A 12,789-nucleotide genomic window follows, 5' to 3' on the forward strand; every position below is an offset into this window, starting at 1 on the left:
TGGAATAGTTTCAAGAGAATTGGTATTAATTCCTCTTTGAAAGGTTTGGTAGAGTTCAGCAGGAAAGCCATCTGGTCCTGGCATTTTCTTTGTTGGAAGATTGATGATTACTCCTTCAATCTCATTGCTTGGTATTGGTCTGTTCAAGTTTTCTATATTTTCTTGATTCAGTCTTTGTAGTTTCTGAGTCCAGAAATTTCTTTATTTCCTCCAGGTTTTCAAATTTATTTTTGCATAGTTGTTTATAATAGTGCCCAATGATTCTTTGTGTTTCTGTGGTAATGGTTTTGATGTCTTTTTTCATTTCTGATTACTATCTGTGTCCTCTCTATTTTGTTAGCCTACATAATGGTGTGTCTATTTTGATTATCATCTCAAAAGCACTTTTCCTTTTATTGATCATTTGTATCATTTGGGGTGGGTTCTATTTCATTTAGTATTGATCTGATTTAATGATTTCTTTCTATCTACTACTTTTGTCATTGTTTTATTTTTCTAATTCTTTGAGGTGTAGTGTTCAAATATTTATTTACAGCCCGTCTAGTCTTCCAATATAAGCATTTATCACAATCAATTTCCCTCAGTACTGCTTTTGCAGTATTCCCACATGTTTTAGTATGATTTGTCTGTGTTTTCATTACTTTCAAGAAACTTTTTGAATTCCTGTTTAATTTCTTCTTGGATCCATATGTCATAAAGGAGATTGTTGTTTAATTTTCACATATTTGTAAACTTTCCAGAGTTTTCTCTGTTATTGATCTCTAGTTTAAATCAATTGTTATCAAAAAATGTAAATGAAATAATTTCAATTATAAAAATTTGCTGAGACTTGATTTGTGACCTAACATGTGGTGTATCCTTGAGCATGTTCATTGTGCTGAGAAAAATATATATGCTGTAGTTGCTGAATGAAATGTCCTGTAGATGTCTGCCAAGTCCAATTGGTCTAAAGTGCAGTTTAAATCATGTGTTCCTGTTGATTTTTCACCTAATGATGTGCCCAGTAATGAGAGAGGGGAACTCATGTCCCCAACTATTATAATATTAGAGTCTATCTCTTTCTTCAGGTCTAATAGCATTTGCCTTAGTTACCTGGGTACTCCATTGTTGGGTGGATATATACTTATGATCAGTATCTCTTCTTACTGGATAGATCCCTTTATCATTAACCCAATCTGTCAGTCTGTGTCTTTTGAGTGGGGTATTTAATCCATTTACACTAAGAGTTACTGTTTAAATATGTTGACTTGCTCCTGTCATTTTGATTTTTGTTTGGATGTTTTAAATACCTCTTGTTCCTTTATTTCCATTTTATAGTTTGTCTTCTGTGTTTGTTGTTTTTTTTGAGGTGGTTAGATACAAGATTTTTTTCTCTTTAACATTAGCATTTTTGTTCTATTAATGGATTTTATTCCTTTGTATTCATGGTAATGATTATTGCTGTTCAGATATGAGATGTAGTATACCTTTCAGAATATCCTGTAGGGCTGATTATGTGGTGGTGAAAACCCATAGTATTTGTTTTTATAGAAAATATATTTTTTCTCCCTCATTTCCAAAGGATAGACTGCTGGGTATAGTCTTTGATGGCAAATTTTGTCTTTTAGTATTTTGAATATATCCCCCTATTCTCTTCTTGCCTTTAGGGTTTCTGATGAAAAATCTGTTGTTAGTCTGTTGGTGGCTCTCTTATATGAACTTGATCTTTCTGCCTTATTGCTTTTAAGATTCTGTCTTTGAACTTTTCCAATTTCATTATAATGTACCTTGCTGAGGACCTTTTTGGATTGAAATGGTTCTGGGATCTTTGAGCATACTCCACCTGAAAATCCATTCTCTCCCTATACCCGGGAAGTTTTCTGATTTTACTTAATTGAATATAATTTCAATGCCTTTTCCTTTTCTCTCCCCTTCTGGAACACACATTATTCAGATGTTAGTGTGGCTTCAATATTCCAAAATAAAAAAAGTTCTGGACATCTGCACAACACTGTAAATATACATAATACTACTTAAAGGTAAAAAAGAACTCAAATGCTAAATTTTTTGTTATAGTGTATTTTTCTTTACCAAAACTAAAATTAAAATAAATGTTTTAAAAACCAATAGATGGAACAAACTATTTAAAAATATTTGATTAACAAAAAAACTTAGGTAAAAGAAAAAGCAAAGGATTAAAATGTAGATGAGACAACAATGACAAAGAAAAATAGCAAAATGGCAGACCTAAATCTATCCCTTTTAATAAGTAAATTAAATGGAATTAGTCTAAATATTCTACTTAAGGCAAAAACTATCAGATTTGATAGAAAAGTTAAGACCTGATAATATGCTGTCCAGAGACATACACTTTAAATACAAAGACACAGACTGAGAGCTAAAAAAGCAAAATTAAATTAAAAGTACTACACAAACACTAATTATGAAAAGCTTCAGTGGAAATATTAATACTAGCCAAAAAAAGCTTCAGCACAAAATACATTACCAGAAATAAATGGAGCACTGAAGGATGTGAGCCCCAATATTGCCTATCACAGCATGGAAAATGGAAAGGAAATCTCAACCTCTCAGGGGTCTGCCAAAGGAGAATTCTGTGAACAATGGGAAAAGTGCTAGCTGGTCTCCTCTCTCTGCCACTGAGAAAACAGAAGAAGAAAGATAAATTAAAGAGGGTTGAGTGGCCAGATCACTAAGATGGTTAAAGCACAGTTTTGATAACACCAAGGTCAAGGGTTTGGAACAACACATAGGCCATCCATCAGTAAATAAATAAGCAACAATAAAACAAAGAAAGATGTTCAAATTCAAACAAAATTTAAAGAAAATATAAAGGAGCCAAAACTTGCTGAGTTTAAAAGAAAACTACTTTTCAACCCAAGTTTTTTCCAACAAAATATTTTCAAAGACACAAACTACTTTGTTTCAAGAATTACAGTGTTTTGTTTAAGAAATATATTTCCACTATTCTAAGTATGATAGGGTGTGATACATAGACAGTGCCTGATAAATAAAACTCCTTAAGAAATAGCTGCCTCAGAGAGAAGGCGAGGCCAGAGGAAAAAGGGCCTCACACAGAGGTAGCATTGGTATAATGGATTATAGTACAACGGAAGGCTGTGCTTTTTAGAAATATACAAGGGTAATTTCCCTAAAGAGCATAATCAGATAAAAATTTTTAAAGGGTCATTGGGTTTTCAACTACTATAACCTAAAAATAGGCAAAGAAATTCGTCAACTGCAAACAGGCATTTAAGAAAAATGGATGTTGACAGAGAATAGTGAGAGCCCAAAGGGCACAGTGCAGAAGTAGGAAGACACTGTTTCCAGAGACAAACACGAGGCCCTAATCAAAGAACTAAACCAGGTGCCCAATGTGCAAAACCTACTGCTCAAACCAGTGCCTGCAGTGTACTGTCCCTTACCACCCACTGTGTCTGAAGGGAAGTGCCCACATGTTTATGTCATTCTCCTCAATGTGAGCTGGCCACATGTTGAGGAGATGAAAATAACATGTCACTGGACATGATTTACTTGGGTTTTCAGTCAATGGTATAACAGTAGAAGATTTCTAGGGCTCTTGAGAGGGGCAAAATACATTTTGCATGTGGTAGAAACTTCTGGCCAGAAAGCAAACTGTGGTCTATTAAAGACTGCTGCAAAGTCTTACTATTCCTCTTATTGAGAGTTGAAATCTAATTGTCTTCCTTTTGAATCAGGGATGCTCTTAGTGATGTGCTTGACTAAAAAAATGGGTTAGGAGACATGCTTTGGTATCTGAGTATAGATAACCAGATGCCTCACAGCCACTTCCTGGGCCTCTTGGACAATTGCCATAGGAGAAGCCAGACAAACCTGACTACCCTGAGACTGCCAGACTCTGAGAAAGCCCACCTGGCCACAAAGAGAGGGCTGGATGTCTGCCCAATGTCTCCAGCCACTAGTGTTCTTCCATGTGAGACCAGACACATCATGTAGCAGCCAACCTACACTGTCCTTTTACAGTCTTACCCACAACATTCCAACATGGAGTAAGGAAGAAATTGTTATTCTAAGCAACTTGGTTTTGTATCACTTTGCTACACAGCTGATCACTGGAACACCAAACAAGTCATTAGAAACCACAGACAGTACTCTGATATGCAACAAGAAGAATGTAGGTTCACACTGAACATTAAGTCCAAAATAAAGCCAGCATTTCACATCTTATGTTACATCTCAAACTCTGAGAATGTCAACTTTCAGTTAACTATTTTGTCACTTTTCTTTCTTAACTGACTATTAGCTATGGTTCTAGTTTATAAATATACTGACTAATGCACACAACCATTTTTCTCACTCATTTCTAAGTGATTACCTGAAATAGGAGAATAAAATACAATATGTAAGAAAGTTTAAAAATATGACAAGTCTTCTTGCACTAGAAACAGAAAACTGTACAGTAGGAAAAACTGCACGTAGAATCACTGACATAAATTTATAGAAGCAAAATGAACAAATTATGAAAATCTGCAATTTCTGTTTTTATTCTTTGCATGCCCTTTTATTGGCTCTTCATGAATGTCCCACTAATTTCTGAAGGCTTTCTTCCCTCAGACTATTAAGGATGTCACCACAGGTACTTGTTAGAAGCACAGGTCACCAGGGATTAAACCTCATCACCCAGGAAACATGCCTTTCAGGGTTTTACAAGAATATTTCCAATGGAACAAAGTTATTGTCTTTATAAGTACCAACACCTCCTCCCCCTATATAGGCAGTGTATACAGAAATCTGAATAAATGAAAATAACAAGCAAACAAAAGTAGCAAGAATTGACACCACAAAGGATTAGACACAAGAAACAGGGAAGAGTCCAGAAAACATCCCATTTCACTGGCTTGGGTCACTGCATGGATCGTAGTGATACCACATGTAAGAGAAAAGAGGTAGATGTCATTTTCATTTTGGATTCACTGACCTTAAGGTACCTTTTGAATAGCTACAAAAAGCAGTCAACAGTGAGTTGAACCTATAACCCAAGGAAAAGAGAAGAAGTAGAAAAGGGAAGAAGCTAAAGAGAACCAAGAGTGTAAACTACAGAGGAATGAATCAGTCAAGAAGAGCACAGTGAGAATAGTACCCAGAATGAAGCCCTGTGATGAGAAATGTTTAGAAGAAAGAAGAAGAAAGAAGAGAGAAAACCATCAGTAATGCCATGAGAGAAACTAACTAACACAGAAGACTTTCTATGAGATCACGAACAGCAGTTTCAAATGTGGCAGAGGATTCAAGTTAGAAAAAGACTACAGAATTGGCACTGGATTTTGTTGTAATTTAAGTGATAATTCCATGTTTTATCCATGATTCAAGTACAGTCTTCCAAATCTGTACAAAAACCACAGGACTTGTAAGTGAAGCCATCTTGAATCAACAGCCTCAGTCACAGCACCAGGTCACTAAAGCTACATTTGCCATCCAGGTAACGCTAGCATGACAACTGCCCAGCTGAGTACACTCAACATGTCGATCCATAGAACTTCAAGGAAATAAAATGGCCAAACATTTGAAACCATTGCATTTTGATTTGTTCTTACACAGCAAATGCTAAATAATACATGTAAGCCCCCAGAACTCAGAATATTTAAACAAAATTATGTGGGTGAGAAAGTCTTAAATTACATGAAACCTTACAGTCTACTTATTCAGCAACATGTGCCTTAGCACTCACTAACCATTTCCACTGTGGAAAGCTATGTGTTTATTTGCAGGTTGGCAGTCAAAAACATTCTAACAGAAATGGAATTTCAGAATTTAGTGCCAGGCCTGGTCCATGGCTCACTTGGGAGAGAGTGGTGCTGATAACACCAAGGCCAAGGGTTTGGATCGCCATACAGGGATGGCCGGTTAGCTCACTCAGGAGAGCATAGTGCTGACAATACCAATTTAAGGGTTAAGATCCCCTTACCAGTCATCTTTTTAAAAACAACAACAAAATTTAGTGACAATATATCCTCATATCCCATGAGAATTCGGTATATTCTCTTCTCAGGTCCACTCCAATCATGTAAAAAAAAGCATCTGCTTTTTGACATGACATTAGACAGACCAGAGACAAATTTTTATTCAACTTAGATACTCTGATATCCCATGAGAATTCAGTATATTCTCTTCTCAGGTCCACTCCAATCACGTAAAAAAAGCATCTGCTTTTTTGACATGACATTAGACAGACCAGAGACAAATTTTTATTCAACTTAGATACTCTGAATTATTATATCTTGGTATATCTACATGCAAACTTGACCTTACATATGTACATTTCCTTCAGGCTGAGGTTTACTCATTTCTGCTTTTTCATTTTAATTCATGCTCCTCGTAATACCCAGGTAACACAGTGAAAAAAATGAAGAATAAATAAAGAAACAACTCACTGGAGATTTATCCATCTTTTCTTGCTGTTGGAAATGCACAATGCACTCTGGCAGCTTAGCCAGGAGAGGAGAGAATAGAGTGGATTAAGAAGAGAACTGTTGTGGCTCGACCCCAGATTCTCCTGCACAAAACTCTGTACACGTTAGCTGGAAAAGACAAACAAACAAACAAACAAGAAGCCACCCTGTGAGACAACAATCCTTTATGGTCAATAAGTTGTAACAAAGAACCATTAAATGTGCATCTGCAAGTACATTAATTGGTACACATTAGACACACAATTTATTTTTGGAGTTAATAAAAACATACATTACCTACAAATTTAGCAAGAATCAACATTACCTAAAATAATATTTCACCATTTAAACCAAAGAAAAATACATTGTGTCATTGCTAAAACTAATGCTATAGAAATATAGTTAGGCTATATTACTATTTTCACATTAATATAATGACTCCACACATGACTCCAGATCAGTGTTTCCACTAGAACACATCTTATTTATATGTACCTAAATATCTGTTTAGTATGCATCATGCAACCCAACATCTTTTACCCATGATCACATAGGTAAAAAATGTACATTATGGGGCCAGCCCATAGCCTACTTGGGAAAGTGTGGTGCTGAAACCAAGGCCAAGGGTTCAGATCCCTATATAGGGATGGCTGGTTAGCTCTCTTAAGAGAATGTGGTGCTGACAACACCAAGTCAAGGGTTAAGATCCCCTTACCAGTCATCTATTTTAAATAAAATAAAATAAAATAAAATAATAAAATATAGTAAAATAAAATACACATTATGTATATTTCTTTTGGTACACTATTCCAATAACATTGGATCTCCCAGTGATGGATCTCCCAGCACCCAAACTCTCATGTAGTATGCTCTGACACTGAACTGGAATTTGCTATTTGACTTGATTTCGCCAACAGCACTTCAACAAATATCATGCAAACATAAGTTTGACAAGAACTGGCCACGGGTGCTTGGTTGCCTTCTTAAACACAATCATAGTGTGAAGAAGCCTGGGGCTAAACTTTTGGAGACACAGGGCCCAGCCAAGAGTCAGCACAAACCACAGGATATGTGAGTGAAGCCATCTTGAACTAACCAGCCTCAGTCAAGGCACCAGGTGACTAAAGCTGAACTGCCCAGCTAAACACACCCAAAATGTGGATTCATAGAACCTCAACATAATAAAATGGCTAGATTTTTAAAGCCATTTGGTTTTAATTTGTTCCTTACATGGCAAATGCTAAATGATACACCTAAGCCCCCAGAACTCAATATTTTGAACAAAATTATGTGTGAGAAAAAACCTTAAACTATATGCCAAATACAATCAATATACCTTCAAAACCACAGGGACAAGTTTTGAAAATTACAATGAATGTCAATTAAGAGGACTTCATTGAGGCTCCTGGCGCTAACGCAGGCTATGTGAACCAATAAAACCAATTGCTTGCACATCAGTAAACTAAGGTGCCAGATTTTCTGGTTTTTTGTTTTGTTTAATATCATGTAGAAGTTCTTTACTTTAAAAACATAAAAAGTGTCTGTTTCTTATAAGTTAGTAGTGAACTGCACCAGAGTACTTTCAAAAGTTCATGGAAAAATATAATTGAAAGAAAATAGGGATCTCTCCACGAAGTATTTGAAGCACACTAGTATCCTAATTTTCCCTTTTAAGTAATGTAAAATTGCCTCCAATACATATATATTGGCAAAATTTGTGATTTTCAAGAACAGAATACTGACATTAAAGGAAGTACTTGTTATTTACTCTTTGTGGTGACATGATCCACAGAAAGCATTGGAGATCAAAAAAGGATAGGGATGTGTAAGGCAACGTATGTTAAAGCATACATTGTTTTAAGTTGACTTCAGCATTACAGAAGTAATGTCAACAGTGAACAAACACTTGTTTTGATGAAAGTGTGGCAAAATGGAGAACAGGCAAAAAGTCAGCATATGTAATCAACAAATCATGTGACCCCGGGCAACCCACATTTCCTCATATCTAATTATTTTCACTTTTCTTCCAAGATAAAAATACCTCACAAAATATTCCTGAACTACCAGAAAGAAACTATGAAGATGTAAAACCATCAGCATATCTCTAGATGCCAAAATTGGTGATAGGCTGGCTTTGAGAGAGCTCAGACACTAGGAACAATGAGGGAAAATTGAAGGAATGGGAGTGTGTTCAGAGAGCACTGCAGACAGATCCTCTCAGCTGTGACAGGTTATTCCTGCACCCCACAGAACACCTTCAAACCTCTTCAGTGACTAACATTTCCTATGTCTTTACCTATTCTCAAACTCACTCTCCCTTTTCAAAGTTGGACTAAATCTTCCAATATCACCCAGTCTCAGATAGCTACTGAATGCGGTATTATCGGCCAACTCCTTTGCACTGTAAGGACTAGACTAAATAACGGCGTGGGCTGTGAAAGCTGTGCCTTTCTGGGACTCTTTTGCCTTTGCTTTGAAGCAGTCCTGAGAGGGTCCAGGCCACAGTGATGTTCACCCAGGTGGGATTCCTATTCGCATTCATAGGGCACCCTCCTTCAAACTCTGTCATAGCTCCTGTACCCCAAAGAAAAGCAGAATGTTATCCCATGCCCAAATGTCTCTCCTAGAAATCACTGTCCCTGAAAATTTGGTCTTATATCAACATCTGTAAACACAGACCAGGAGTGCTAGGCAGACTACACAGAGCAGGAGTGACCAGAAACTTGACCTGAAGAGACACCAAGAAACTCCACAACACAACTGCCACAGAGTAACACTGTCTGCACACGCCTCACAGTTATTTCTCTGGAAATCTGGGGGCATTATACTAATATCAACATGCTTATGTTACAGATGGGTATAGTCAATGGCCCATAGATCGGTACCAGGTTCCTGGATGGCGGAGCTGGAATGTGACCTCCTGCACACCCCCCAGGCTCGCTGTCTTTGTTAGAGTTAGCAGGACTGAAGCCATGTTGGGTAGTAAAGCTGCCTGGGATGCAGGGGCGGGGGAGAATTTTTTAAAGGACAGTTTTTTTCTCTCCACTCTTGCTTCCCATCCCTTGACTTTCTTATCTCGCTCACTAAGTAGGAAAACAAGACTGAGAAGCTAATTAGTTCTTTGCAAAGCTAACAGTTCTTTAAGATTTGAAGAGTTTTGACAAATAATTAAGGCTAAACAACTGGAAGCTGACCTTGGGCACTAGCCATGCACAGTGGCACAAATCAAAATCTTACAGGGTCCTAAGACAACAGTGAAGATGAGAACAGAAATCAGATGAGGCCTGATTAGACCTTGTATCTGACGCATACACAGAGACCGCACCTAACTCACGTCTCCTGCTTTTCACCTCCCACATTCCATTCCCTCAAACCTTCCTTTAAAAACCCCTCAGTAAACGTAAATCTTTGAGATGGGGTAGCCTGCCCTCTTCTTCAGCTGAATACACCTGCTCTTCTAACACCAACCATTTGAATTCTGAGGTTTTTTTCTTTGCTTTTCAAAGAGGCGGGCAGCCGGTCCTGAGTCCGTTAACATCTTCACACGCCCCTACCCATGTTCCCGTTGCCACCCTGGACCTGAGCCCCATCCTGGGACATCTGGAACCGGCTTCTGCACACCCGGCAGCGCCCGCCCTCCTTCCGGCAGCGCCGTCCTCTGCCGGAACTGTCTGGAACCGTCTGGAAGGCGCAACCCAACGCCCCTTCCCCGCCAGGCCCGGCCCAGGTCTGCGCTCGTGCCACACGCCAGGCCCTGCCCACCCGAGGCTCGCGGCGTTTCTGCCCTCCAAATGCCGAGACACCATCCCACTCCGCAGCACCCCCGAGGCCCGCGGGGCTCCTCTTTCACCCTCACACCCACCTTCAGGGAGGCACAATCCAACCGCAGGATCTGAGGAACAGGGTGGGTACAACAGCAGCTCCCAGAATCTCTACACAAAAGATGGCGGAGTGTGCAGAGCCGCACATGCGCAGTAAAAACCCTGAAACCGTGTCCCAAAGTAGTCCCATGAGAGTGACGTCATTGCAAGGCAAAACTACATTTCCCAGACAGCGAGGTGAGCGAGGAGGCACATGCGCAGAAGAAACACACGAAGACCTTTTTCTATACTCCTGTGCCTGTTCCGTTAGTGGTCACTGAGACTACATTTCCCACTCTAGGGCTTTATATTAGGAAACAAACGAGAAATTTTTAAAAATTTCCCTGCACGGAGTACTGCTACCGGGACATCAGTCGTTGTTAGATCGAGACTGGTCTCCAACCAGGCAATAGACTAGTCTCTATTCCACAGATGTGGAATTCTGATTTTTTATTAGATGTTGGTTTGACAACTTGAAACTTTGTGGCAGTAATGGGGAAATTCAAATGGGGGCCTGATATTGCCATTATAGACCTATGTCTATTTTTACACATGCATTTTAAAGTATGAAAAAATCGAGTCCCAGTCAAGATGCCAGAATGGATGGTTCCCAGCAACCCTCTCTCACAAATCAACCAATTTACAACTACAAAAATGTACCAACAGCCAAGCTAGGGCTGGGGGAGCTCAGGGGAAGAGAAGGAGAGACCTACAGAGTTTATGAAGGCAGGAGAAGCCATGATGAGACAAAGAAAAAACTGTTCATAGCGTTTTGGGCCGCAGCAGCTTTAAGGCTGGAGCTGCTGAGACCATGAAGCAGGACTGGTAGAAGCCAAAGCTGTGCCTTTTGGATGGAGTTGCTTAGAGGCAGCAGGGGAGAAGAGGACATTGGTGGCCCCCAGAACAGCAAGACCACTAATAGGGCTCCTGGGAACCCACGCAGGAGCGAAGAGCCAGAATAGCTGAAAAGGGGGAGCCATTCAGAAGCTGGAGAGTCACTGCAAGGGACCAGCACAGGGCCCATCACGTGCAAAGTGTTTAGAGCACAGGCGGTGGGGGAGATGGGCCCACTGAGAGAACACTGGGACACAGTGAGGACAGCTGATCCACACCCCCATGAGTGCAGGACCACTCAGAGGAGACTGGTCAGGAATATAGGATTGCATGGGGTGCAGTTTGATGAAAAGACTCAGTCCCAGATCAGAGTTTCTACACAACCCAGGTGCACCGGGTCTCTGGAGAGCCAGAAGTAACTATAATGCCAACCATTAAACCCTGAATTGCACAAAAAGCCTTCCCTAGGGAAACAGCAGCAAAGCAGCAATTTAGCTCAGCCACACAGCTCAAGTACTGGTTCCCACAGGAAGTTCCACCATTTTAGAAGTAAGCAAAGGACAAAAAATTAGTTCTGGCCCAGGCACACCACCAGCACCTTGGGGCTTCCCGGGGGCCCAGAGCATGGATCTGGGGACTGGGTACCTTGCCCACAACCAGGCACACTGCCAGGGCCAAGGAGCATACCAAAAATATCACCTCCATGTGGGTGGGCTACCACAGCCATCACAGTAATCATGGCTGCTACAAAAGTGGTTAGATGTTTGCAGATGGTTTGCCAGCCACTGGCGTGCATTGACACAAAGAGAGTCACCAGCAGAGACCAAAGAAAAGAAGAGGATGTCTCTCTCCACAAAGTCCATTCCAGAGTGACAGAAGAAGCATCTGCTCTATAATAATATTGGGGGACATGAACACACCTCTCAGCATTGCACAGATCATCTAGGCAATGAATCAACAGAGTAACCATTATTCTTTCAAAGGGAGAGAAGAAATCTAGGGTAATTGGAGGGTGGGGGTGAGGGAGATGGGGATGGGGAGAGATTGAACAAGGGGCATAAAGAAAAATTAATATTCGTAACAATATGTATGCTAGTAATATTGATTTGATCAACATATCTCAATGTTCAACCCCAAAAATATGTATAATCAATTATGATTTAATTTTAAAAAAGAAGAAATAATAATGGCTCACTCGGGAGAGTGCGGTGCTGGTAGCGCTGAGGCTGCAGGTTCAGATCATATATAGGGATGGCCAGTGCGCTCACTGGCTGAGCGTGGTGCAGACCACACTGTGCTGAGGGTTGCAATCCCCTTGCCAGTCAAATAATAATAATAATAATAATAATAATAATAATAATAATAATAATAATAATAATAATAATAATAATAATAATAATAAAGTATGAAAAAATCATGTCTCTATTTTATTGTAAATGTGTTTTAAAAAATTTATTTGGTTATTTTCTTTCAAAACATTGAGATGTTTGTTCTCATCTGGTAAACTAATTTGTGAGTCTCAATGCATTCTATTACACAGTTAGAAAAACTGCTCTAATGTATAGTGAAGTAAAATAGCAGGGTCACAGGGTAGGTGCATTTCTTAATTCTTGTGCCAATTTACACTTGCAGTGTTTGATAATTAATTGCCCAGAAATTCCCATTTG

General features: G+C 39.4%; 1 protein-coding gene across 5 annotated transcripts in view; it reads right to left on the reverse strand.

Moving 5' to 3' along the window:
• The window catches only part of LOC134382622 (zinc finger protein 717-like), a 47,539-nt gene extending 37,160 nt beyond the window's left edge, over positions 1 to 10,379 (reverse strand). For 3 of the 5 annotated variants that reach the window (XM_063103334.1, XM_063103331.1, XM_063103333.1), the window contains exons 1-2: positions 10,291 to 10,379; positions 6,411 to 6,557 (exon numbers count right to left, since the gene is read on the reverse strand). In XM_063103334.1, the coding sequence (XP_062959404.1) occupies positions 6,411 to 6,425 (15 nt within the window). In that variant the 5' untranslated portion in view covers positions 6,426 to 6,557; positions 10,291 to 10,379. Of the gene's footprint in view, positions 1 to 2,485; positions 2,637 to 6,410; positions 6,558 to 10,290 lie in introns of all 5 variants that reach the window. The other 2 variants (XR_010024085.1, XM_063103332.1) reach the window with 1 other exon arrangement.
• Positions 10,380 to 12,789: the final 2,410 nt, after the last annotated feature.

Source organism: Cynocephalus volans, chromosome 7 (genome assembly GCF_027409185.1).
Source record: "Cynocephalus volans isolate mCynVol1 chromosome 7, mCynVol1.pri, whole genome shotgun sequence".
Taxonomy (NCBI): Eukaryota; Metazoa; Chordata; class Mammalia; order Dermoptera; family Cynocephalidae; genus Cynocephalus; species Cynocephalus volans.